This window comes from Momordica charantia (genome assembly GCF_013281855.1).
Source record: "Momordica charantia cultivar OHB3-1 chromosome 10 unlocalized genomic scaffold, Mcharantia_2.0 BLBB01000010.1, whole genome shotgun sequence".
Taxonomy (NCBI): domain Eukaryota; kingdom Viridiplantae; phylum Streptophyta; class Magnoliopsida; order Cucurbitales; family Cucurbitaceae; genus Momordica; species Momordica charantia.
The window spans coordinates 44,076-72,049 of record NW_028275158.1 but is presented as its reverse complement, the minus strand read 5'-3'; the positions used below and the strand labels follow the sequence as shown (position 1 = coordinate 72,049).

The 27,974-nt window shown below is 36.2% G+C and overlaps 1 protein-coding gene across 6 annotated transcripts; it reads left to right on the top strand.

The window, feature by feature from the left end:
• Positions 1-19: 19 nt before the first annotated feature.
• Positions 20-27,957, top strand: LOC111011726 (DNA mismatch repair protein MutS, type 2). Of its 6 annotated transcripts, none has more exons than XM_088118893.1 (21): positions 20-402; positions 2,950-3,078; positions 4,738-4,905; positions 4,992-5,060; positions 5,340-5,390; positions 6,492-6,548; positions 6,690-6,772; positions 7,915-7,964; positions 12,512-12,630; positions 13,009-13,068; positions 13,481-13,720; positions 13,802-13,882; positions 13,968-14,115; positions 16,766-16,893; positions 18,098-18,145; positions 18,317-18,447; positions 18,683-18,765; positions 23,730-23,833; positions 24,158-24,228; positions 27,029-27,333; positions 27,535-27,957. In XM_088118893.1, exons 1-21 carry the CDS (start codon positions 124-126, stop codon positions 27,684-27,686), a joined length of 2,556 nt encoding a protein of 851 aa, XP_087975019.1. In that variant the 5' UTR covers positions 20-123; the 3' UTR covers positions 27,687-27,957. The 6 variants fall into 6 exon arrangements, with proteins under 6 accessions (XP_087975019.1, XP_087975018.1, XP_087975020.1 ...); XM_088118892.1 differs by having other exon boundaries at positions 4,992-5,075; XM_088118896.1 differs by lacking the exon at positions 20-402 and adding an exon at positions 3,200-3,833 and having other exon boundaries at positions 2,944-3,078; positions 4,992-5,075.
• The last annotated feature ends 17 nt before the right edge of the window (positions 27,958-27,974 follow it).

Sequence of the window (27,974 nt, the reverse complement as noted above, 5' to 3'; positions counted from 1 at the left end):
TATTAGGTGGGAGAAAAAAAAAGGACCATCACTGTCGAGTGGAAGGTAACTGTGGATAGCAAAAGTAGCGGGAGTTGTGAGTTGTGTTGGGACAAAGCTCTCTCCGGCAGCAAGGCTTAAACGATGCTGCTTTCTGCTGCTGTTTTCGGCGATCCCCTGACCTCGATTATCTCTGCCATACTGCCGGTTAAAAACATCACTTCTGTTAGATTCCAGAATCGGCCCGTATCCCTACGCCTACGATTCTCCCTCTCTGCAACCAACTCCGTCAGCAATGACATTACAGACGACAGAAACAAACACTCGATTCACCTTGATAGCCTCAGAGCGCTGGAATGGGATAAACTCTGCGATTCCGTTGCTTCATTTGCCCGCACTTCTCTGGGCCGTCAAGCAATCAAGGTCTCTTCTATATCGCACCTAAATTATTATATTCCATTCTATTACACCTAACGTTTTTGTTTCTCCTACGTACCACTACTGCTTCACTTTTTGATTCATTGGAATAAATATATTTTACCAAGCATGGGTCAAACTAATTCCTGAAAGCTTTGTAACAGCAGAACCAACCGACAAAAAGTCTAAATTTAAAAATATTAACTGCAACAACGTTACAACCAAGCAATTGCTCTGTTATACCCCCTCAAATTGGATCCTCGGGGGTGATTTTGATATTGTATTTGAGAAGAAATATAGGAGGAAGTGGCTTGGTTAGAGCATCAGCTAGTTGTTCAACGGAAAAAAAAACAGGTTCAACTTGAATGAGAACCTCTGTGGACTTGACCACAAACCTGCTGTAACATTTTAAAATTTAACAAAAGGAGTTTTCATATTTAGGTACATTAGTTCGACTTAAGTTTCTTGATTAAATACGGAGGAGAGTTGTTTTGTAAGTTTAATGTTTTGGAAGGCTATTTTTCATGAGTAATATTTTAGAAACTAATTTTGTATTTAAGACCCTAGATAATTTTTTTTTTTTGAGTTCAACAGTATCTCGGGGTGGAGATTTGAACCTCCAACATTTTGGTCGAGGATATATGTCTTAGCGAGCTATGCTCGGGGCTGACAACTCCGTAGATATTTGAATCCTATAAATATCTCCACCCACTTCAATTTCACTCCACAAAGGTATTATTTGAGGTAGAGCTTTTGAGTTCAACCTCTTAAATTAGTACACAGTAGTTCAAGCTATACAAAGTTTTAGTTGGTATTTGTAGGGGATAAATGAAGAGAAGTTCCGTGGCATTGGTTGCAGATAAAAAATTCATATCATTAAATTAACCGAAAATATTACTCTTCCGTCGGTCCTTCATGTCCTTAAATTAGCCTACAATCTTTTATTAGTTAGTAAAATTGGACCAACAATAGAGAATTAACATTTGCCAAAGCATCAAACTCGAAAGCCACAAAACATTAAATAACTCAAATAGGAGCCTCAAACACTGAAGCAAAAGGGTAGTGGAAGAATAGATGCTGCGAAGTTTCACTAGAATTAGTGCATAAGAAATAAACAGATGGCTGGATGATCATTGAAGGAAGCTTCTTTTGTAGGACTTCCTCCGTATTTACTTTACCATGAATAAGAATCCAAATGAAAACATTAACTTTCTTTGGACTTTTGGATTTCCAAAGAGGAGCATCATGCTCTTTCGGCAAAGGAGCATATGAACCAATTGGCTTGCATAATTATCTTACCGAGAAAACTTTAGAAGATTCCAACAGCCAACCTATTTGATCTAGCTTCATTTGGCAGATGAGCATGGAAGGTGGGCCACGGGTGCCAAGCCGACCAAAATTTGATGGAGGTTTTCAAAGTTAAATGGTATTGGTTGAACTTGCTGGGCAAGTAGGAGCAGGAAAACTAGATGGCAGAGATTTATTACCTTGAATCGATGCTTCAGAAGTTAAAAAGTTTTTCATGAAGTTTCCACTCCTGACGGAGTTTGTATTTTTTACATTATTGTTCCTTTTCATGAATCAATGAAAAGTTCGTATCTTGTTCAAGAAAAAAAATGAAGTTCCTCAAATGAAGTTGGGTTATCTTGGGCTTGGACAGCATGTACTTGCTCTTTGGATCTATCTCCTTATTACTTGTCCATCAAGAACTTTACAAACTGAATCTTCAGCATCATCTGGTGCTCTAAAATAGCCAATAGTTGGCACAAGCCTTTACAATTTGAAGAAACTTAGTGATCCTTTGGGGTCCTCTTAAAGTTTTAAGATGAATTTTTACTTTGATGTGTCTTCGACATGATGTAGCATAAGTATGTTGGGGGTTGTCTAGGCTTCTTGTGAGGTTTTAGCTGTGAATGAAATGATGGATGGTGAAATGAGATCCTACAAGGGCATTCGGGTGTCAAATTTATCTGAGCAGTAATTTTTGTTTCTTATCACAAGTTATCATTCTTGTCTGACCCAGAGTGTGCATGCAAGATTTGGTATGATGATGCGTTTCTAGAGAAGCTAGGCGTGGTTTTGTACCATCAACATAACCAGTGAGATCATAGCCCACAAAAGGAGCGTGAAACTAGAGCTTTTATGTGACGCAATTGATGGAGATGAGTTTGAGTGGGGCTTGAGTTGAAACTTAGTGGCAACCATTGTGTTGTTTGGTCCATTGGTCTCATGAATCAATGGATTGGAAATGGAAGTTAGGGTTGAGGGAGCTGGCAATTAGAATTGATCTGGTTCCATCATAGCGTTGCTGATATGAAAAGTACTGCTTCGGTTTTTAATTGATAGGATTTAATATTTATTACAAAGCATGAATAAAACTAATTCCTAAGAGGTAGGTAACAGCATAACTAAACGATACCAAATTCAAGTTAAAAAATAATTCAAACAGTATTATAAACAAGTGATTGATAGTAATTACTTAAAAACTTTCTTTATGTTCTATTTAAGCCTGTTTTAATCACTTTATTGTTAATTGGTCGGTGTAATGGACAGGCCCAACTTTGGTCTTTGAACCGGACATATGAAGAAAGTTTGAGACTTCTGAATGAGACTAATGCGGCTGTAGAAATGCAGAAGCATGGTGGATGCAGTTTGGATTTAAGTGGCATCGACCTTCTTCTGGTTAATGTCCTGTCACTGATTTTCTGTCTTCTATCTTGGTCGACTGAATGAATTTAATTGCCAAAATATAGAATTTAGGAGACGCACTAAGCTGTTTGAACTTTGAATGAATTTGTCTCAGGCAAAATGTTGGGAACAATCACGATACTTGCCTTCCACAACTAGAGGGGAGTTTAATTCTTTATTTTGTCTTAAGGAAACAAAATTGTATATTTTTTTTAACAAGATACGGACTTTTCATTGATGTTGACGTATGAAAATGAACAAAAATTGTTCAAAAATACAAACTCTCAGGGAGTGAGGAAAGTAAATACAAATAAATATAAGAAACAAAGAAAATTAACCTGGAGTTATAAAAGCCTCCTAATTAAAACACATCATGCTAGGGGAATAATTAGAGAATAAATTGGAAAGACCACATTAAATTTGGCAATGTTGAGAATTTCTAGAGCTGGTTTATTTTTTCGGTTTCTTTCAAACCATAGCTTAAATATAGACGCTTTCACTCAATTAACCCAAAGCAGATTTGCTTTTGAAGGCAAACGTAGTCAAAATAGTAGCTGCTGTACATTTGTAGAAACTTCTGAAATGGACACAAGATAGGTTGAAGAGCTGCAGCAAAGAATTCCAACATCCAGCAGCATAGTTGCAAAGAAAAAAAAATATGCATCTGATTTTCACACAAAGCTTCACAAAAGATACAAATATATGGCTGAAGAGACATAAAAGGCATCTTATTTTGAAGTACCTCCACGGTATTATAAACAAAAATGTATTAAATTAGGGATTTATTTATTTAAACCTTAAAATGGCTTTAGGTTCGCAGGCATAGCTAAGGATAATGAGCAATAAATCTGTGACAAATTTTAGATGTTTAGAATAGTAAATAAAAAGTTTCTAATTATGTTTTTCATCTTTATAGTACTCATTTGCTAGCCTTCTATTTCATGTATTTTTTTGAACAAGAAACAAACTTTTTATTGATAATATGAAAAGGAAGAAAAAGTTCAAGGATACAAGCTTCCAAAGGAAGCGAAAAAGAAAGAAGAAAAGCAACCAAACCTAAGAACCAAAATACAAGGAAATAGACGAGATCTGAAGCCCAAGAAATATCAAATAGACTACATCATTGATAGGCGTCTATCACTAATAGACTAATCAGTGATAGAAGTTTGATAGACTATGTCATTGGTAGACGTCTAACATTGATAGACTATTCCTGAGGCAGACATCTATCAGTGATAGACTATATTAGTGATAGATGTTAGATGTTTATCAATGTTATAGTCTATTAGTGATAGATGTCAATAAGTTATATACAAAGGTAAAAAGAGAATTATGTACAAACGTCTAAATAGGTTCGCAAAAAATTACCATATTTGTAAAATCGTAATCATGTTGCTATATTTGCAAATATAGCACCGTTAATTGCCACACATTGAAATTTCCCTAGTGTTTATTCGGGGCAAGTTTTTGTAAACTCTAGTGGGAGTGGTTGTTTTATTGTAGTTAATTTTCGGTTCTTTGAATTATTCAACTTTTCACCTTGTTTCAGAAGAAAAAAAAAAGAACTCAAAGTGGTTACTGATGCCACTGTCTTATTTACCAAGAGTGTAATTATTTCATTACACTTCAAAGTGCTCTGTCTTGTTGTTGAAGGTGAAATCTGCAATAGAACATGCTCAAAGAAGTCTGCCAATGGATGGAAATGAAGCAAGGGCTGTTGCAGCTCTTCTACAGTTTTCTGATATGTTGCAATTTAATTTAAAAACTGCAATCGAAGAGGATGCAGACTGGTTCACCCGTTTTATGCCCCTAACGGAAGTGGTAAATGAAGCATCTTTGGGTGTGACCTTAAGCCACTGCTATATTCTATAATATTATGTAACCTTTTATTTAAATCTTGATTGTAGGTAATGGGAATGGTTGTAAATCAATCACTGATTAAACTGATACTGAAAGTTGTAGATGAAGATGGCTCAGTTAAAGATTCTGCGGTTTGATCTTTATAAACTTACCGATTTTGATTTTGTTACTTATATATGCTTATTACGTTTTGAACCCTAATAATTTGTTCTACAACTTTTATCTTCATGTTCTAATTGCATCTAGATATTTATGTCATTTCCTTAACATTTGCATTTATGGAGAAAATATTTTATTAACTTTTGAAGTGTTTATTACATTTGAGAGCATCTGTTATTTTTTGTTTATTTTCTTTTTATTTACTATGGTCCATGATCTCTCTCTCTCTTCATTAGAGTTATGCCTTGAGACAATCCCGAGATCAAGTTCGAACGCTTGAAAAAAAGGTGATCAAGTTCGAATGCTTTGGAATTATTCTTCTTCTCTCATTTGTTCTGATTGGGTGTTTTTTGCTGTGGTGTTTAATTTTTGTTTATTTCATTGTTTTCTTTCACTCTTTCGAGAGTTCGTATCGTTGAACATTTATGTTCCTTTTCATTATTTCAATGAGAAGTTTGTTTCTTGTTTTAAAAAAAAAGTGATCTCTCTCTCCCGCTCTCTTCATTAGAGTTATGCCTTGAGACAATCTCGAGCATCTGTTTTCTTTTGTTGAAGTTTTAAGGAAGCTTCATTGTTCAGGGAATTGCTAGTTGTTTTTCTTTCTTTCTTTTTGTTTTTTTTTTAAAACAAGAAATGGAATTTTCATTGATAAATGAAAATAATAAAAAATGTTCAAATATACAAACTCCCATAGGAGCAAAGAGAAATAAAAAACAAGATAGATAAAACATCAAAAGGCTAAGAAGAAGATACAAAAGCCTCCCAAGAACAACAAATGGTTAGGGGTGTACATTGGTCGATCGGGTCGGTTTTCAGGCTGATGCTGATTGGTCGGTTTCCAAAAATGACAATCGACCAACCGACCAAATAGTCGGTTCGGTTGGTAAGTTTTCGACAAACTGACGTTTTTTTTTAAAACAATTTATGCCTAGGAGAAGAAAAATAGGACTCGCCTGAAGGTGATGGTCATCGGAGATGAGGGACTGAGGGTGGGGCGGGGTTGCCTAATGCTTCTGCTATGGTTGAGGTGGCGAATTGGCAACGACGACTATGAGCAAGGGAGGCAAATGGGCGAGTGGTGACTGAGGGAGAAAGAGACATGGTGGGGGGCGTGTGAGATGTGGGGCTGTCGGAAGAAGACAGAAAATGGAGGGGGAGGTGGTGTGCGGCTGAGATGTGTGGAGAAAAGAAACGGAAATTTGGGGGGGGGGGGTGGTGTTGTGCGGCTGTGGGAGAGAAGAAAGGGTAAAAACCTTAATTTTAGTTTGATATAATAATATATATACATATATAATTTTTTTAAAATATAAAATGTCGGTTTGGTCGGTCGGTTTGGGGGTTTATTACCCTTCATTAATACTAATTCAACATCATTCCTGTATGTACAGTTATATCAGTTAATGGACAGCCTAGTTAGGAATGCAAAGAGTGGAACATCCTTTTTGGTAAGAAGCACCAGATTGGACTTGTATTAACCAATTTGTTCTTTTTCTTTTTTGATAAATGTTTATTTGTATAAGCAACATTGGTAGATTTCTGGACTGATTGTTTATCTATGTCATAATACTACTCACATTTTGGCTTAGGAAGTGGGAAATGTTGATGGAAGGTGGTGTATAAAATCAGAGGGTAATCAATTGATGGACTTTAAGGGTCTCCTGCTGTCCAGGTTCATCCGTTTTTAACTCATAGCATTCATGTACTATTGCATCAACTTATGAAATTCGCTTTCTCACCTCTTTCATGCTAAGTTCAATGCCGGTAATGAAATGTCGTTGATTATCAAATGTAGCTATCCTTCAGTGCAGCATAGTTTTATTTGGAAAAAAAAAAAAGAAACCCATTTAACAAAAGCTCAAGTACAAAAAATAATGATATGACATCTCCCAACCAGCAGTTAAGCTTACAAAAATGTGGCCGGGTTGGAAGATTAAAAAGCAAGCTATAAGTCTTCTTGATAAAGTACACCAGTTCGAAGCTAGATATTTGACATGATCCCAGAACCGATGAGATTCCTTCTCATCTCTTCAAAAGTTTTTCCGTTCCTCGCCAGCCAAATATCTCCCCCAAAGATCTTATTTAGTCTACCCTAGTATCAATTCTATTGAATTCATGGCAGAAGATCTTATGCTCTATGACGCATGATAAGGAGGAGGTAGTCTTTGACTTCTCCATGAGGCATAATCCCCTCTGCAGGATGATCGATTATACCAAAATTATAAGAAAAAAAGAACAGTATGCTGGACTGGGAACATGTTATTGGCTGCCAGAAGGATAAAAGCTCGAATTACAGAATTGAAAGATGGCCAAGGGTATACATTTTTGAATCAAAGGGAGATCGAGAAAGAAGTAATTTGCTTTTTTGATGGTATCTCTACGAAGGAGTCCAAAAGTTTTTGCTTAAAGGAGTCAGTTGGAGGCCTATCTCAAACTAGATCAGTATGTGGTTGGTAAGAAGATTCTATGAAGCTGAGATTTGGCAAGCTCTGAAAGGTCTAGGGAATAATAAGGCCTCGGGGCCGGATGGTTTTTCTCCAGAATTTTTCTTACGCTTTTGGCAGTCGTGAAAAGTCGATTTGTTGCGACTTTTTGGGGAATTCTACGGGAATGGTCATGTAAATGCTTGCTTAAAGGAGAATTTTATTTGTCTTATCCCAAAGAAGGAAAAGGGTGGAAAAAGTTAGAAGACTCTTGGCCAATAAGTCTTACAACTTCAGTATACAAAATTATGGCTGAGGTCCTCGTAGAAAGGTTTAAAAAAGTAATCTCATCCACGGTTGCAACTAATCAAAGTGTTTTTATTGAAGGTAGGCAAATTTTAGATGAGAGCTTCGCCCTTGCAAATTCAAGGCCTAACAATGGTATGCTCTTTCTAATTTGTTTGCTAATTATTCTCTTAATATGATTTGCTCAAATTGGGAGGCTTTCATAACTCCCTTCAAATTTTTGTTTTGTTCTAATTATTTGGAGTTCGTTTTTTCTTTGCTTCCATGCCTTCAGGAATTTGTATCTTTCGAACACTTTTGTTCTTTTCAAATTAATCAATGGAAAGTTTATTTCTTGTTAAAAAAAAATTTGAAACGAGGTTGTAGAGTACTAAAAATCCCGAAAGAGGAAAGGCTGGTTGATTAAGTTCAATATTGGTGGATTAAGGGTTTCTAATTGACGTGCTCCATCAAAAGGCTCTGGGAGGAAGTGGATTAAGTGGAAATGGATGCATTAGAGAAACCAAATTTTCTGTCATTCTAAATGGAAGGCCAATGGGAAGAATTCAAACTTCAAGGAGATTAAGACTAGGTGATCCACCCTTTCTTTTTATTTTAGTTAGTGATGGTAGAATGCTGGCAATTTTATTTAATACTATTAAGGGCTTTGAATGGATCTCCGGGCTAAATGTGAATTAGGATAAGCCTGCAATAAGCAGGGTTAATATTGAAAGTCAGAAAATTTCTCAAATTGCAAACAAGCTCAATTGTAAGGTGGAGCCCTTGCCTATCATGTATCTTGGTCTTCCATTGGGGGGAAATCCGAAATCGATAAAGATTTCTGGAATCCAGTTAAAGAAAAGATTTCAAGAAAGTTTGATAGATGGAAGGGATTTCAGCTTCCAAAGGGAGGAAGATTGATATTATGCTGGAATCAAAATTGGATATCCTGGACAACCAGTTTGTGTGCAAAAAAGGATCTTGGCCAAATTCTTACCTCGGCCTCCCTTTGAATGGTAAGCCTCAATCGGTATCTTTTTGGGATCCTATAATGGAAAAGGTGAGGAAAAAGTTGAGCTCTTGGGCTAATTACCCCATTTCAAAAGGGGTAGCCTCACCCTTCTCCAAGCCACCTAAAAACTAAGGATAAGGATAGAGACACCAGAGAGACATACACGAGAAAAGAGAGAAGAAATAAATTCTCAAATTGATTGATCAAAGATGAGGAATAGAGGCACTATTTATAGGTTACCAAGAGGAAACAAAATCTAGGAATAACCTCCTAACTTCCCTAACAAAAAAGGAGATTTATTTGCTAAATTTAAACACAAAATCTAAACAACTTTAAAACAACTTCTAACTACTTAACTTCTAACTAATTCAACACCACCCTTTCCAATCTTCTTATTTATTATCTATCTATTTTCTCCATTCCATCACAGGTGGCCAAGGAATTGGAGAAAATCATGAGGCACTTCCTTTGGAACGGTACTGACACGAAAAGGGGTCAAAATCTTGTGAGATGGGAAAAGATCATCCGTCCCATTGAAGAGGGAGGGCTGGGAATTACTAACATCAAAGACAAAAATAAAGCCCTCTTAGAAAAATGGATTTGGAGGTATCTTTTGGAAGAATCTGCCCTTCGGAGGAGAGTCATTGATGCAAAATATGGGCCCTTTAATTACCATCAGACTGCCTTACACCACTCCTTATCCTCTGCCCATGGCCCATGGAAGTATATTCTCAGACACAAATCTCTTATCATGGACAGAAGCACCAAAAAAATAGGTGATGGATCTAGTACTTGCTTTTGGAATGACATTTGGCTGGAAAATGACCCCCTAGCTACCACTTACCCGCTTCTTTTTACCCTGCACACCAAAAAAGATGCATCTGTTAAGGACATGTGGTCAGCAGCAACAAGCCTTGGGACTTTAGCTTTTGAAGAAATTTGAAAGAGGCAGAAATCACTGATCGCTCCTCCACAATCTTTCCTCCTATCAACCTACCCAAGGCAGTGATAGATTCATTTGGAGGCTGGAACCATCGGGTCTCTTCACTACTAGATCCCTCATCCATGATATGGCCAACCCCTCATCCTCACCCAATGATGCTTCACTCTTCAAATCGATATGGAAAGATCATTACCCGAAGAAGATCAAATTCTTCCTCAGGGAAGTATTCTTTCGGCTTTAAATACCCAGGAAATGCTACAAAAGAGACAACCTTCGACATGCCTTTCTCCTCATTGGTGTGTCCTCTGTCAACAACATGGTGAATCACAACGGACACATTTTCGTTACTTTCAGATACTCATCCTCTCTTTGGAACATTCTCCTATCATCATTTGGTTGGTCAATACCACTACCTGCAGACCTTCACACCCTTTTATCCACCACAGTCACAGGTCATCCTTTCTCAAAGGAGGCTAAAATCCTATAGATGCATTTTGTCCAGGCTTTACTTTGGTCGATATGGCTGGAAAGAAATCACAGGCTCTTTCAAGGAAAAGAACGAAGCAGCAGCAGCATTTTTTATTCTAGTGTCTTTGGTTGTATCATGGTGCAAATGATCTCCTATCTTTAAACACTATAGCTTTGTCTCTTTATTAACCAATTGGAAAGCCTTTTTGTAGCTCCATTGGTTTGGGATACCTTTCCCCTTTTGTATATCTTTCTTATATTTCATTACATTAATGAAATCATATCTTTTACAAGAAAAAAGATTGATATTATGCCAATCGGTTCTCCAATATTCCTATTTATTACATGTCTCTTTTCAAGTTACCGGTGAAAGTGAGTAAGCAAATTGAGAAAAGGATGAGGAATTTTCTCAGGGTGGATTACTCTACTGGATCACAGAAGCAATTTGCTCATTGGGACTTTGTCGCACAACATTGGAAGATGGAATGTCGGGAATAGGCAATTTGTTATGAAGAAACTGTGCACTTCTAGCCATGTGGGGTTGGCGATTCAGCTATCTGGAGTGTCTTCTTTATGGCGTCGGGTGGTGGCTAGTATATATAGTACTGATTGCTTCAATTGGAACACTTTGGTTTGAAGAATGGTTGTACTCAAACCCCCTGGATTAATATTGACAAGCAGTGAAACTAGTGGAGAAGCATCTGTCTTTCAGTCTTGGAAATCAGAAACGTATTCTATTTTGGCATCATTTACGGTTGGGTGATCTGTTTATTTTGGCATCATTTATGGTTGGGTGAATCTGTTTTAAAGGTTAGATTCCTTATCCTTACAGGATTTCTGCCTCCCCCTCAGCTTCTGTTTTTGATCTTTGGGATCCAGCCACTTTATCTCGGAGGATTGTAATAAGAAGGATCAAAGGATAATTGGGAGGCTTTTATCTTTCTTTTATAATCGCTTGAGTTGGTTTGTAATTTTTTTGTATTGCACTTTTGTTTTCTGCATTTTTCTATATTTTGGTTTTCTTTGCTTCCTTAGGGGATTTACATTCTTTGAACAATTTGCTCCTTTTCATTAATCAATAACAAGTTGATACCTTGTTAAAAAAAAAAAAAAAGAAAAACTTCTCCTACCAACTTTTCATTTGACTTAACTAAAATGCAATTCTTGGCACCTTCATTAGACAAAAACGAAATTTCAGCCTACCACCCCAAAGAATTATACTTTTTTGTTACCATAAAAAAGCCTCGTTCTCCTCTCATATTAACCAAAATGCAATTTGCTCCTTTTTTGTTACCACCCCAAAGCAATTCGGATGCAGTTAGTTCTCGACATCTTGTGTCCCTAGCTTCTACTTGGTTCTTTTTGGAGTTTGGTCTTCACTCTTGGTGCTAAGGAAGGCTTTCCCTGACGCGGTTGTTGATTCTGGAATTAGTTTGACTTTCAAAGCTTTGTCGCTAGCAGTTTTTTGGAGTTCTGGTCCAGAATGCTTTTTATCTTTTTCGAGCTTGTTGTTGTGATAATTCTTCGTTATTTTTCTCTTCTTCTTTCTCTCCTTTTTCACCCCTTTGAAGTTTGTATCTTGAACATCTTTCCTTTTCATACATCAATGGAAAGTTGTTTCTTATTAAAAAAAAAGAAAAAATAAGCCTTGTTCTCCTCTCATCTGCTTAAAAAAATTGACATTCAAGGGACACCTCCAAAGTTGCGCAAAAACTTGCTCTGCCCACTTCAATAGATTTCATTGAAGCTTGATAAAGAAAGAACAATATTTTTGTCTCTTCTAAAAGATAATTGCCACGAACAAAACAAACAAAAGAAAGATTTATTTGCAATGCAACAACTACTGTCAAAGCTATCCATAGGTGAACAGGACTCGACGACTAGAAAGTCAGTGAAAACGAACAAAAGAAGAAACTTGCTAGAAAGAGTGAGGGAAAACCCTAGAGAACATTCTTTCCTTAAGTTGGCATCAGGTCCCTGGGGAGACCTCATTTTGAAGAGCAAGATTGCTCTCTCTATCATGAACCTCCAGACAAACAACTCTATTATGCAGGAGGCATCAGAAAACAATCCATGAAAATCCGTTTGTTTAAAACATTAAGATCGAATGGGTTTTTTTTTTTTTTTTTTTTCCCTAGGGGAAAAAAAGTTATATACTAGTGAAAAGTAATTAAATTTAAAGAATTTCTTTTGCATTTTCCCCAAATTTTCATTTCATTGAAGGAGATAAGCTCCTAAATGTTCCACATCTGAGAAGAATGTACTGTTGTAGTGCTGCAGGAGGGATTGGTACCATCCTAGAGCCACTCTCTGCTGTTCCTTTAAACGATGAGTTGCAACAGGCAAGGGCATCAGTGGCAAAAGCTGAGGAAGATGTTCTCTTTATGCTAAGTGAAAAAGTATGGGTGAGATGGTTCCAAAATAATAGGTGATCATCAATAATGTCAATAATGTCAAAAGTTAGTACGACAGGGTTAATTTTGTGAATTATATTGTTTTCAGCGCAACCATTATGTTTATGGTGATTTTGAAGTTTAAACTTTTCGTTCTGAAGTGATGAAAAATTATAATGTTAATATTTATATGTAGTATATTAGTTGATGATATGATGTTTTTTTTTTTTTTTTTTTTTTTGAAGATAGTTGATGATATGATGTTAAATCATCACTAATCCTAAAATGTTAAGCTTTTAGGTCAGAATTAATATAGTCTTTATATCAATTAATAAAATTTTGAGCACTTTATCATTTCAAAAATTTATTTATTTTCTGTGACAGGTGAAAATGGATCTTGAAGACATTGAGAAACTCATTGACTGTATAATCAAATTAGATATGGTGGGTAATTATCACTACATCCTCAATCCCCTTTTCCACTTAATTTAACAATTTTGTTAATTTATGTTTATTAGTTTATCCATGAGCTTTCATATTCCCCTTGCCTTCCCAATTTCTTGGCCATTTCTAGATTTTCTCAATTATATTTACTCTCCTATTTGACCCATCCTTGTGCAATAAATGACAGCACTACTTTTGTAGATCTATTACTTAACTTGCAATTTCATCAGGTGCCTTATCTCAAAAATAAATTGTCTACTTAAAGGCACTTCCCCTTCACTTTTTAAGTTTACCTCAGTACTCATTAACCTGGGTTTTGATATATCTATTTCTGAATTTCTCTGCAAATATCACAATATCCCAGTGCTCCACTCTTATTTCTTAGTGGCCAAATTTTTTCCTTAATGTACAGGTCAATGCGCGAGCATCTTATGGTCTTTCAATTGGGGGGACATGTCCCGATATAATTCTACCAGAAGGGTGCAAATCTCCCATTGCTAATAACTGCTCGGGGGACTCAATATCTGAGGCATCATGCCTAAAGAAGAGCGAATGGGTGCTCTATTTACCTAATGCTCTTCACCCTTTACTACTCCAGCAATATAGAGAAAATTTGAAGAATGCCAAAAGGGATGTCAGAAATGCTTTTGATGTAAGCTATACTGAGTCTGATATTGTGGAAAGCAGTTATTTAGTAAAATGAGGCTATTCTGAGTTACCATTTCTCTCCTAGGAGATAGGGAGAAAACTTCCTGGGGGGAATACGTCAAGGAAAGAAAAAAAAGATGTAGATATTTCATTCTTAAAAATGAAGGTAATTGTTCATGGAATTTAATGACAGTTGAGAAAATCTACTTACGTTGTTATTTAGTGAATTCAAATAAAAATGTCATTATTAGGTTGAGGAATTGGAGCAAGCTCATCTAGTTCCGGTTGATTTTTCAATATCTCAAAGAATTCGAGTTTTGGTTATAACTGGTCCTAATACTGGGGGTAAGACAGTTTGCCTGAAGACCATTGGATTGGCTGCCATGATGGCAAAATCAGGTATGTTTCTAAGAATGGTCTGCTTTTTATTATTATTAGTTTTTTGGTAAATGATGAATTTTTTTTCCATTTATGTAACCAAATCGAATGTATCCTGTAAAGAGCTGTATTAAATTATTGTTATTTTTTTTAACATGATACAAAGTTTTCATTTGATAAATGAAAAATAAGCAAATTGTCATTCTAAGAGATGCCAAGCTGTTATTGGATAAGGAACAATAATTCTTAACTTTAAAAAGTTGATACAAGGGTATAAATAGTAGCTACAAAGAACCTATTATGATAAGTAAACACTTATCTATTAGAACAAGGAAACCCTAACCTATCAAAACCTAAATACAATAGGAAATTAAAAGATAATAAATATAATTTAACACTCCTCTCAAGTTGGTGAATGAATATTCTCCATCCCCAGCTTGTTAACCAAATGCTCAAAGTTATTGTTCAATCCTTTGTATGAATATATGCTATTTGATTATTTGTTGGTACAAATGAAGTACATATGAGGTCGCTATCTAATTTCTCGTTTATAAAGTGTCTATCAACCTAAACATCCTTGGTTCTATCATGTTGGATTATGTGTAATATTGATGGCAGACTTGTTATCACAGTAAAGTTTCATAACCCCTCTCCATGGAATCTTCAAATCTTTATCCAGAGAATTTGCAGATGCCCAATGCCATTGCTCCATATTTCGATTGGTGAATCTTCAAACTTGATGGATCTGAAGAGGTTTCATGAAGTTTGGGCAGATGAAGCGTCTTTGGTTGAAGGTGAGACAGCTTTTAAGAAGAAAGTGAGTAGGGGAAAATGAGCCATTAATTCGGAAACAATTTCCCATACTTCGGAGGAATTTTCGAAAAAGGAAACAACAACCCCAGTAAGTTTTGCGGTAGGTGCGGCTAACCCTAATCTTGTTCTAGATCTTTTACAGAAATTTTCGGAATAGGAAAAGGCAGCCTCGAATTCCACAGCGGTAGGTGAGTGTAGCCCTAATTTTGACCCGGATATATTGTCGAGGAGAAACTTTATTATTCCCCTACCCTTTTTTTATTCTAGAAGGAAATTTTATTCGAAATTTCCCAAGGAAGTGGAAGCCTTAACAAAAGTTGATTTTTTCCATTTGAATTGGAATCTACATTTATTGAGAAGGAAAGAGAAAGTGTTGGTCTTGATTCTCCAAACACAGCTGGTTTAAATCATTCCTTTTTAGCAAAAGATTTTATTGAGGAAAGAGAAGGGACACCGAAGGGTTTTCAAATAAATGCTGTTGCTGATGTTATCCCTTCAAATAAGGAAAGCTCCGAAGGACATCCTTTTAGATCCACCCCTCTCTCTCGGCTCTAATAGGTCAACCAATGAAGAAACAAAGAAAATCCAGGTGGATCCTTATTTTTCGGACGATGAGAATGATTTTAATTCGAGTATAAGCACTAAGCAGTCAAGACTCCACCTTTTTCGAAAGATCATTTGTCATGCCCTGAAGATTTTTTGGATCACTCTTTTGCAGAAGATTTTACTAACCTCTTTGGATTGAACAATGAATCGTTTGACTTTACTCTGATCTAGACCAAGGAAAGGATGTAGATTTGCCTTCAGATGATGAAACCCCAAGTACAGAAAAGGCGATACCAATTCCTCCATATTTTACGGCTGTAGGGATCACTCTCGTCCCCTTTCAAAGTTCTCCTTGATGGTTTGTTCTTCGGAGTTCACAAGCAAGTTTTTGCAGCAGATGTCTTTGATGGAAAGTTTCCTTGGTTCTGTAGTAGGGTTTGAAGTTAGAGTTCCAAAGTAGTTGGTCTTCAATGTTCCAAGGGTTGCTATTCGGTGTTTGCTTTCGTAAGGTTTTATCAGATGATGAATCGAGTTTCTTTATTTGATCATTTCAGTGAGGCATGTTTGCAGGAAATTTTGGCGTATTGCTCAGTGGTTATTCGAGAGATGATATCTTTGTTGTTTTCTTTGGCGGATCAGTTGGTCACTTTGGAGAACGAGTTGGTTTTGGGGGCAACACTTTTTCTTGGAGGGGTGGAAGAAATCAGATTCTTGATTTTTATGGAATTCCTTCTTGCTTTCTTATGCTTTGTCGGTGCTAAGCAAGAAATTCCTTCTTGTTTTGAGTCGGGTGAAACTTTTCTGTTTTGAGGTTGATTCCTCTTTTTTGCTCGTTGTCTCGAGAATCTTTGAAGGAAATTGGAAGTCATCGGAGGATAGTTTCTGTCTAGTCAAGATTAAAGCATCCCTTTCAGATTTTTAGTTTTTCACCCAATTTGTTATGTTGTTTTGGGTGGCCTTTATTGCTCCCGCTTAGTTCTTATTCACTTTAAGTGCTCTCTTTAGGAAGCTTGTCTCTTTTAGATTTCTCTCTCACTCCTTTGGGAGTTTTTATCATTGAACAATTCTGTTCCTTTTCATACATTCAATGAAAAGTTCGTATGTTGTTCATAGAAATAGGAAATTAAAAGATAAGCAATTTTTTTTAAGGAGCAAGCAATATTACATATATAGTGAATGGTAAATGTGAGATATTGAAATATTTGATCCAATATGTTGATATCACTATATTTAGGTCAATTTTATCATTTGTGATACTGGCTTTTTGTAATTATGTTTAAATGACCTTGTTGTCCTTTTCTTCACTTCGTAGGGCTTCATGTTTTGGCTTCAGAATCTGTACAAATCCCTTGGTTTGATTCTGTTTTTGCTGATATCGGTGATGAACAGTCTCTAACCCAATCTTTGTCTACCTTTTCTGGCCATTTGAAAAAAATAAGTGTAAGTAAGATCCTTCACTCATTTCAGATTATTTTATCTCAATAAGCAAGACGGTTGGACAGTCTTCACTCTTTAATTCAGTCATTGACACTAAAAAAATTGCATTATTTATGGTGAAGCCGTTCATTATATCAATGAATGGCCCCTTCTTCTTCTTCTACTGAAACTGAAGTACGGAACACATTATTATTCAGTCTTCACTCTTTAGTTTCGTTTGATAATTGATACCCTGACTATGCCTGCAGTCTCTGTACATAGCATAATCATCAGAGAGATTTGTATTTCTTTATTATGATGAACTTTTTTTGAGTTGATTAGACTGTGAAAGTTCTTAACTACTCGTATCTTGTGGGGGTTAGTGCCTATCTATTATTGCCATTGTTTATCCTGTCTAACACAATATCTCTTGTTTTCTAAGTATATGAATACATATAATCCAACCATCATGGGTTTGCCTAGTGGTCAATAAGAGTCAATGTAAATAGTAAAGGCTAAGAGGAATGAGTTCAAACCATGGTAGTTAGCTACTTACTTAGGATTTAATATCCTACGAGTTTTCTTGGCAACCAAATGTAGTAGGATCAAGCAGTTGTCCTGTGAGATTAGTCGAGGTACACGCAAGATGGCTGAGACACTCACGGATATCGAAAAAGGAAAAAAAAATACATATAATCCATTCTCCTAGGGATGTAAGTGGTCCCTATTCTTAGAAAGGAGTTCCCTTCAGCTTTCAGTCCATAATTCATGCACATTTTACCAACCCTGAAAAATGTGTAGGTTATGTAGTTCAGTTGTTCGGGTAAAAATTGGATACTCCGATGTATCTATTTAGCTTTATTTAATTAATGATGAAAAGTGGAGCATATTAAATATAATCCTTGGTAGTATGAAGAATTTGATTGAACTTGTTTTTCAAGCTCAGAATTTGAGCATATTAAATATAATCCTTGGTAGTATGATGTTATCCCTTCAGAATTTGAGTCCATAGTGTATTGTTTTGCGATAAACTTCATTTTGGGGCTTCATTGTGGTCTTCATCAATCATCATTGAGGAGCATTAAAACTTTGAGCTTACTAGTCTTTTTTGTTTTTTCTTTTAAGCAAGGCATTAAATATATTATATCATCTATAATGGTTATTTCATACTCATTTATTCAGAATATCTGATTTTTTTTAATATGATTACATTTCTTGCATATGACAGGAGATTCAGTCAGTTTCAACTAGTCAGTCGTTGGTACTACTGGATGAAGTAGGTATTTTGCTCAGTTGGGGAACAGAGAAATAACAATCGTCAACTTTTTTTTTAATAGATACAAACAATCATCAACTTAAAGAAAATAAATAATCTTATAAAAAAGGAAAAGAAATAAAAGAACAAATGATTAATGATTGATTCTAGTCTAGTTGTTTTGCATGGTAGGTTGGTGCAGGAACCAATCCTATGGAAGGAGCCGCACTTGGGATGTCACTCCTGGAATCTTTTGCTAAATCTGGTGCTTCATTGACAATCGCAACTACACATCATGGAGAACTGAAAACCCTAAAATATAGGTACAGCATGCAAATTAAATATGGGATTTGAGTGCTGATAATGACAGGATTTGGTAGCTTAATTTTTTGAGCTTCAAAATATAAACCTAGTTTTTATAAAATCAAGGGATTCTTTTGAAATTTTTTACTTTTTATTTAAATTTAAATCATTGAACAAAATAAGGAGAAATAGGAAGTCTTTTCTTTTTCCAGCTCAAAGATCTTTGATTCATGGTTATGAGGTTTTTTTTTACAGCAATGAGGTGTTTGAAAATGCGTGTATGGAATTTGATGAGGTGAACTTAAAGCCAACTTACAAGATTCTTTGGGGAGTACCAGGTTTTCACTATCGAAATATGATTAGCCATTTAACCCTTGGTCACATTTCATCAATCCCAACTTTTTTTATTTACTTTTATTTTTTGTTTTGGATAATCACTTAGCCCAAATACTCTGACTTTCTTTTTTGAGGGGTTCCCAGACAAAGCATCACAAAAGAAAATAAGAAAAAAAGTCAATTGAATGTTATCATAAGTATGAATACCATTTAGGAAAAGAGTCCAGGATAGAAAAATCTTAGAACAGTGTTGCTTTAAAATTTCATGGCAAAACTCCATGGGAATTACTTCCTCTGTCGAGGACAGTTCATGAAAAGGAGATTTCAATGTAAATGCACTTGAACTCTCTTTGACATAAATGACAAGCATTCCCGAGATCCACAGAAGAAAACACGTCCAATATGGAAATGGGGAAAATCTATAGCTGTTTCTCCATTTTTGAAAAGTTCCTCTAAAACCTTTGAGATGTAAGCTATACAAGAGTGCAGAAGAAAATCTTGACCATCATTTTGTTCGTTGTCTTTTCTCTTAGATGTTCGTGGGAGAATTTGTCATTGTCTATTTCTTTGTATGATTTCTTGTATCAGACTATCAGTTGATCTTTTGGTCCATGATTTAGGGAGAAATCAAGGGACATTTGGGAGAGACGAGAATGGTAAATAAGGGGAAGAAAAGGTTGGGGATTTGATAGTGAGGAAATTACAGTTACTAATGTCTAATGGAAGTGGTTTGAATGGTTGGATTTTTCAAGCATAACAGTACTTTATTAATTGTATGATGGATGGAAGTGGAGGTGGAAATCATAATTCTTTGTATGGTGGAAGAAGCGTTGGTTTAGTTTTAATTCCTTTAGAAGATTTGTTTGGTTTAAAGCTGGAAATGGTCAGAAAATTCGTTTTTGGAAGGATAGATGGCTGGCAGACTCTTTTCTAGACCTTCTCTCTACCCTGCTTTATACAATCTCTCCCTTAAGAAAGATGCTGATTGTTGGGTGGACAAGAACTTTGACTGGAATGTGGTATTTAGAAGAGGTTTTTGGGATAATGAAGTGGATAGTCTACTCTCTTTGATGAACCTACTGAATGCTTTTAGATCGACCAGAGGGGTTGACAAAATCTTATGTGTAGAAAATCGAGTTGAAGTTGAACCAATTAAGCTAGAAATTAGGAAGTTAGCAAAGATGTGTTGACCCAATTCATCTAGAAATTAGGAAGTTAGCTAAGATTTTTTAAACTAAATTACTTCTTTTTAGTTCATATGGTTAGAGCCCCAGGTATAAATATGGGTGTTACTCACCACTTTAAAGAATTAGAAAAAAATCTTTCTCCTATACTATACAAAGCTTCATGATATCAGAGGTCTGATATTTTTTTTCTTCTCAAACCTTAAAACTGTGATGATGTTACGCCCTTCATTGAGAACAGCCATACTCAGGTAACATGTCACAACCAATGGTCCCAATCTGTGATGATGTTATGCATGGTCGTGGGCGAGAAGACCATATCACAGGCAAAGCAGTTTCAACCAAGGCCGATGATCCAAAATTTCGCACATGGAGGGCCGAAAACAACCAAGTAATGAGTTGGTTAATCAACTCCATGACCACCGAGATTGGGGAGAACTTTATTCTATTTTCAACAGTCAAAGAAATTAGGGATGCAGCTCGGGACACATGTTCCCATAAGGACAACACTGTTGAACTTTTCCAGATAGAGATGACTCTCCAGGATCTGAAACAAGGTGACTCGTTTGATACACTTTATTATACCACTTTAACTCGTCATTAGCAACCGTTGGATCTGTTTGACACTCATGATTGGAAATGTTTTGCTGATGGTGCTCTCTTCCGAGAAATTGTGGAGAGGATTTTAATACATCTCTTGACGAAGTTCATGGTCGAATCCTTGGTTCTACACCACTTCCCAGTCTTCGAGAAGTTTTTTCTGCAGTCCGTCGAGAAGAAAGTCGAAAACAAATAATGTTGGGACCTACTGAACATTCTCCTGCTCAATAAAAAGAGTCAGTTTTTTTGATGCGAAATTTGTCAACTCTCTAAACGCACACTTGCTCATTTTTCACCTCATCCTTATTCTCCATCCTAACCTTTCTCTCTTATTCATGGAGACATTTGGGGACCTTCAAGAGTAAAAAATATCAATGGGGCACGTTGATTTCTTCTCTTTGTTGATGATCACACCCGGTTGAGTTGGACATTCCTTATGAAAGATAAATCTAAAACTAGCCACCTATTGCACAGTCTTTCATAAAATGATCCAAAATCAGTTTCAAGTTATTATCAAAGTTCTTAAAACTGACAATGCTCGTGATTTTTTCAACTCTACTCTTGATTCCTACCTTCAATCTCATGGTATTGTTCACCAGAGCTTTTGTGTTGACACACCCTAACAAAATGGTGGAGTTGAACGCAAAGATCGTCATCTTCTCGATGTAGCCCGATCTCTCATGCTCACATCACACGTTCCAAAAACTTTTTGGAGTGAAGTTGTTCTAACTGCTACCTATCTCATAAATCGGCTGTCGTCCTGCATTCTCAAATTCAAGACACCTTTACAAAGTCTACTTATACTCTATCCTACCTATCATCTTGTGTCTTCACTACCACTAAAACTATTTGGATATACTACTTTTGTTCACATATATCCTCAGCATCGTTGTAAACTTCATGCACGTTTGATGAAATGTATCTTTATTGGATACTTACCAAACAAGAAAGGATACAAATGTTATCATCCCCTAACACACCAATTCTTTCATATCATGGGGAGCATTATGATCTTGAACCACATAATTGGAATTGCAATCCTGCCTTTCTGACCTTCCTTTCAACCCATTTTCCAAAAATCCTAACCCATCTCCTGAAAGTCCTCCCGTATCCTCGTTTGAGCCAAATCCCATATCCATCCCTGAGCCTGAAATGCAAGTTAATTTGCAAAGAGTGATGATTTGGACAGACCAGAATCCCAGTGTTTCTGAGATAGTACACGAGACGACAAGTGATGATTTGGACAGACCCATTGCTCTACGAAAAGGTGTTCATTCATGTACTCAACATCTTAGGGTATTTCCCTTTCCAGATTTTGTTGCAGAGAGTCTGTGTCTGTTGGTTTTCTGCGGAGGTCAGAAAGGTGGAAAATGGATTTTGTGGTGAAAGCTTTAGACGAGTCAAGGGGCCAAATCCATTTGTCCATTGGTGGGAGAGGTATCAGCTTGTTAAGCTTGATATACAGGAGCATCAGCATCCATTTTTCAACTTCAGAGTCTTCAAGGGGTCTATGGAAGCAATAATCCCATGAGTTGGTGTCCTTGGACCAAAGGTCTGCTATTTTGGCAACTTTGTCCATAGAGATGGCAAATAGGCTGGGATAGAGAGATGCCAATGATTTTGTTTCAAGCCATTATCTTTCCAGAAGCTGACCACACTGTTTTCTCCGGCATGGCAGATTGCATTGGATTTAATTAGGTGGGTGTGTGTTAGAATAGCACGCCAGGGACCCCTGTAAGAACTGTAGCTATTGTTAGGCCATGTTTCTGTTATCGGTCCGCCATATTTTGCATTGATGAAGAGCCTCCAGAGTTGGTTGCTTTCTGTAATGTTCCTCCAGATCCATTTTGATAGTAAAGCCATGTTTCTGTGCTGCCAATGCCCAAACCACCTTCAGAAGTAGGGAGCTTTTATTTCTTCCAATTAAGAAGATGCTGTCCACCTGAGGTGCCTGCCGCTTCCTAAAAAAGTCACGAATAATCTTCTCAATTTTCTTTGCAGCCATACCTGAAATTTGGGAAATGGATAAGTAGTAAATAGGTATTAATGAGCCACTACACTTAAAAAGGGGATTGAGCATCTGGATTTGGAATTGGAAAAGCTGCACAAAGAGATGGTTTCTTTTGTAGAAGCTCAGGCTAGAAGAAACTTTGAGCTACAAACCAAATTCAAGCAGGAGCTAGCAGAAGCATATGTTAAAATTTTCAGAAGGTACAAAGCCTTGGGCCTTGATGATCAATCAAAGTTAAAGATGATTGAAGATGGTTTTCTGTAGGTTGGAGGTTTCTGTTGAATATTCGAAGCTCTAGAACCTTGTCATGTTGTTGATTGGATCTTCTTTGCTGGTGACAATTCCCATATTATTCCAGTAAATAAGAATTTTAACGCGTGGTTTTGTCAAGATTATAGTTGCTTTGTTCATCAATGTTTTATTCTATTGTATCTTTTGGAATTTTTTTATTTATTGGGAGTTTGTATCCTTGACCATTTTCTTCCACCTCATATATCAATGAAAAGTTTGTTTCTGGTTGAGGAAAAAAAACCCAAAAAGAACACAATATCATTCCAGAAATCATCATATGATTTCTCCTCATCTTTGAATACTCTTCTACCTTTCTATCCGCACTATATAGCCACATAAAAAAAGTTGTGCACACATCGAACCAAAGAATTTTCTTACACTAAAAGGCCATTGTGACCAACAAACAGCTAAAAGGCCATTGTCTTTGCTAAACTGCTCTGAACCCAGCTTAAACCAAAGGCGTCTGGCAACTTGAACCACAGGGAGGCAATATGACAAAAATAGAACAAGTGATTCACGTCCTCCAAGCAAGCACATAGGGCACCAACTCAGGCTAAGGGCTATAAGGGGATTGTATCTCTATACTTCATCCATAGTATTGGGGTCTCTGATGCTCCGAGAATCATATTCCAGATGCAATGCTGTAAACTCAATCCACTCATTAACCTCTCTGTTAATGAGAGGTCTTCTAAGGGCAGAATCCCACGAAGTGTTTATTATCATGTTCAAAGTGTCAGTTCATGCATGTGAAAAATGATTTGCTTGTTTCAGTTGAGGTGCCTGCTTTTTTTAGTATACCAATTGGTTGTGTCTTAGATTCTACAACGGTTTTTCCTTTCAGTAAACCTAATACCATAAAGGGGGCGAAATTATGTTGTAGGGCGTTCAAATGCTATTAATATAGCTGAAAGGTTAGGGTTGCCTGGTACTGTTGTAGATGATGCTCGGGAGCATTATGGTGCAGCAAGTGCACAGATAGATGAGGTAGACTGCACCATCATTGCAAATTTTGTACTCAACATTTTATTAATGCACTTTTATTTGTACATCATCATGAAAGAAAAGTTCATGGGAGAGTATCATTGTCGATTACTTTATTATAATTTATCATTTCAATAAATTCTTATGTTCAATACATATTGAAGATTCAATTTTTATTCTTTCTTTATTTTGCAAAAGTGAAAGATAGTGGTCACTTCTCCGGTTTGCAGCAGCAGATATTGAACATTAATTGCTTATACACTAATTATTGCTTCTGAAGCATATATTTAGCTAATTCTTACAGTTTTATGTACATTTTAAATGCAGGTCATAATCGATATGGAATGTATCAAGAAAAATTATGAGGAGCTCTTACAAGAAGCTCAAGATCACTTGATGTAAGTCTCTTAGGACGTAATAATATACCTGATGCACATAATTGTTGCAGTAGCTGTGACAATTTCACAGTTCTGTAGTTTCAGAAAGAAACTAAGGTCTCAACTCATTTACTTTTTTATCATTGCTGTTATTAACAGTTTATTCTATTGCTTTATTATTTATGAATATTACGGGTAAATATTAATAGTGTTGGTTTTGTATATTTTAGATAATTATTGTAATTCTTTCCTTTTTATATAGTTCATAGTCTCCTTTATTATATGTAATTAGGAGTTTATCTTTTTAGTTTCCTTGTTAAGGAAAGTTTCTCACCTCTATTTAAAGGTGTTGTAGGGTTTTATTTTTAATAAGAAAAACGTTTTTATATTTTCTTCTAAAAGTGACTAATAGTTATTTTATTCTTATTTCCTTTTTGGTATTGAGCCATTCTTCTATATAAGAATAGAAAGTTATGTATTTCTTACCTCATATTTTTTGGAATACAAATTTTTATTCCATCTAAATCAAGTTAGTATCAGAGCTAAGGTTTTTATTAAAACCCTAGCCACTATGAACTCAACAGCCGCTGCCGTCTTCCCCATTGGGACTCTAGCTGCCATCCTCGAACGGTGCACTCTACTTGCGGCAGGTCCTTTTTAGGAAAGGTAAAACGGTTGGAGAAAATTTTGAGAGGGATAAACTTGAATTGTCTTTTCTAATAGAGTCAGGAAAATTTTTAGTACTACTGCAGTATATACTCCTTCCAATCAAGTAGGTCGCATGACTGACAACTGGACAATTGATTTAACTTCATTTGTGGAACCGAGTAGTCATTAGTATCTGATTCTCTTTCTTTACGGAAGGTATAAACTTGTACGAAAGCATCTTTGATGTCTTTAATACTCTTGGGTAGTGGAGAGGTATCAAGAATTTCTGGCGGCTTTAAATTGGATTTTGAAGAGAAATCATGCAAACTACCAGCATTTGTTGCTTCTTCATAACTTGATGCTTCGTTTAAGGTTTTAATCACATTCTCCTAGAGGCTGCTGATGTAAATCAGAGAGAATCAACTTCTTGTTATTTAATGCACTCTCGACTTCTGCTACTTTGGTTTAATTCCTCTTCATTTTCTTCTTGAAAATTCCTCATTCAAATGCTTTCCTTTTAAAAGTCGTGCTGTCTTTAATTTTTCTTCTTTAGCCTCTTCATTTACCCTGCTTATCTGCTCATTAATGGGTACATCTGTCACTGCCATCCAATGAGAGGAAAACCCTTCGGTTTTCTTACCCTTCGCCATGTGGTCCAACGGACATGAGAAATCTTCAGATCCTTCATTAATACAAACCCCTCTGGTCTTTCCAAACCATCAATATAAGAAGCCAAATTTGGAGGGAGGGACTTTTCATCTTTTGCCACTTGACGAGAATTGAGTCGGTTGAATACATTCAAGGTGCTTCAAAAAATGCTTATCAACCTTCCAACCTGACTTCCTAAGGCCAGAAAATACTGTTTGTTCCACTATTTGAGAGGAAGATGAAGTATTCTTATCTAGCTACCATAGTTCACCACAACATCTTTTCTATTGTGTTTGTCAAAATCCTAATTCTCGATTTTCAGGTGAAAGTTCCCAAATATTTTCCACTTTCCGTTTTGAACAAATTGACTTAGTATACTCCCATCTTCGCATTTTAAAAGGGCTTTATCATCCATGAAGGGATTAATAACATAGTTTTGAGAAAACTTATTCTTTAAAAGCAGCAGCACTTCCTTTCCAGCTATCATGAGCATTCATTCTTGGGAGTTGTGACTACCATCATATTTTTCCAATCTGATATTAAGACATCAGCCTCTTTTTTGACCCAGAAAGAGTTCTCATTTCAAAGACATCAGCCTTTGGCGCTACCTTTGCTGCAGGGGTTGGCATCTTTCTATTTCCTTTCTTAACGGCCTATACATAGGAAAATTTAGAGTCCTCTGTTGGTAGCAATCGGGCCTTTGAAAGCTTTCTGTTTTTCTCTAGCAAGCTCTCTTCTTCAGATCTGGACATACACACCTTTATAATATCCTAAAAAACTAACCAACCTTCCTTATTGCTCCCCATGGGAATAAGAATTCTCTTTCCTCCACCTGTGATAGGCCACACCACGCATTCTACTTGGTAGCTATACTGAAATTTTGATTTCTGGATTTGACAAGTGCCCCATGAATTTTTAGTTTGTCTGAAAAAATTGATTAAGTAGTTGTATCATTTCCTACAGGAGTTTGTATCTTTTGAACTCTTTTGTAATTTTTCATTTAAAAAATGGTATCATTTCCACTAATGTTTCAGCAAACCATATTAAATGGGACTTTTGAAGAGGCAAAATAGCTCCAGCAGACATGTCGTCAACAAAGAAGCAACCATTTTCTTCCTAAATGCAAAAATTCTTGCTATCCACCCAGCCACTATTAATTTCCTCTGCGTTACTAATAAGACAAGAGACCAATCTTGTGACTGAAGAATGAAAATCAACTCTGAAAGAATGAACTTGATTGTGGCAAAGAACCAACTCTGATCTAAAAACAAATTTAATTTTTGGTGCGATCTTGAAGAATTCAGTCTAACGAACTGGTAACCTAAGAGAGGAGAGAGAATAGAGTATACTTACGTCTGGTTCCTCCTACTTATGTATCCCAAATTCTACATTACCTCTGGTTCCTCCCATTTTTGTTTCTTGCCAATATATAACAGCTTTATTTTGTATTTTCCTCATTTCAATAGTCGATGTTCTTGAACTTGTGCATTCATCATATTTAATCTGTTCGTGTTTGTAATCATAGGTACTCAAAAAATCTTTATGAAAAGATGTTGCTTGCTAGAAAAAAGATTATTAAACATGCCAGAGAACAGAGGCTTATAAAAGTGCAAGAGGTATCTAAGGCTGCAGCAACAGCTCGTTCTAATCTTCACAAAAAAGTACGAGAACTGCGTGCATCTGCAATTGAATCCTCCCCGCCCACTGCCATTCGTAGTAGGCAACGTGTAGGAATGAGCTCTAATAAGCTAGCTACAGATGGCAAAAAGAACCTAACGGCATTATATTCGCGTATTTCTTCAACTGGTCACATCAGTCAACCACGATCAGGTTTGTCATTGAGATTATCTCCTGTAATTTTATCTGTATGTGTCTCGGAGACTTGCAGAAGACTCAAATTTGTCTTCCTAATAAAAGCTCGTTTTGATAATTTTGTTGTCAGTTTTTATGTGTTAAAATGAATCATCGATCTTCCATTAAGTGAGGTTTTTTTCGCCTTATCTTTGTGAGTTTTGTCCTTGGACATTACAGGGAAGCTTGAGTTTCCCACTGTTGGTGATACTGTGTACGTTTCTTCCCTTGGAAAAGAAGCGACAGTTTTAAGCGTAGAGCCATCAAAAGACGAAATGGTTGTTCAAGTTGGTAGCATCAAGTTGAAGCTGAAGTTCACTGACATGAGATAATCATCCAGGAGCCATGCACATATCTACGGTATACGTTAATCTGTGAATTTAACCGACGTACTATCTCTGTTCTCTTTGCTATTCATGATAGGAATTATTTACCCGGAAGATTGATGCGTAAAAACATTACTGTAGACCAAATTATTTGAGTGATTCTATGTGGGAAAATACAATCCAAATATTATTCCTGTACAATGTAAACTCAGAGGTCATCTTTGAAAGATGTATAAACAGAAACGTGCAGTATTGTGCTGGTTTCAACTTTTTATTATTCTTTCTTAGATCTTC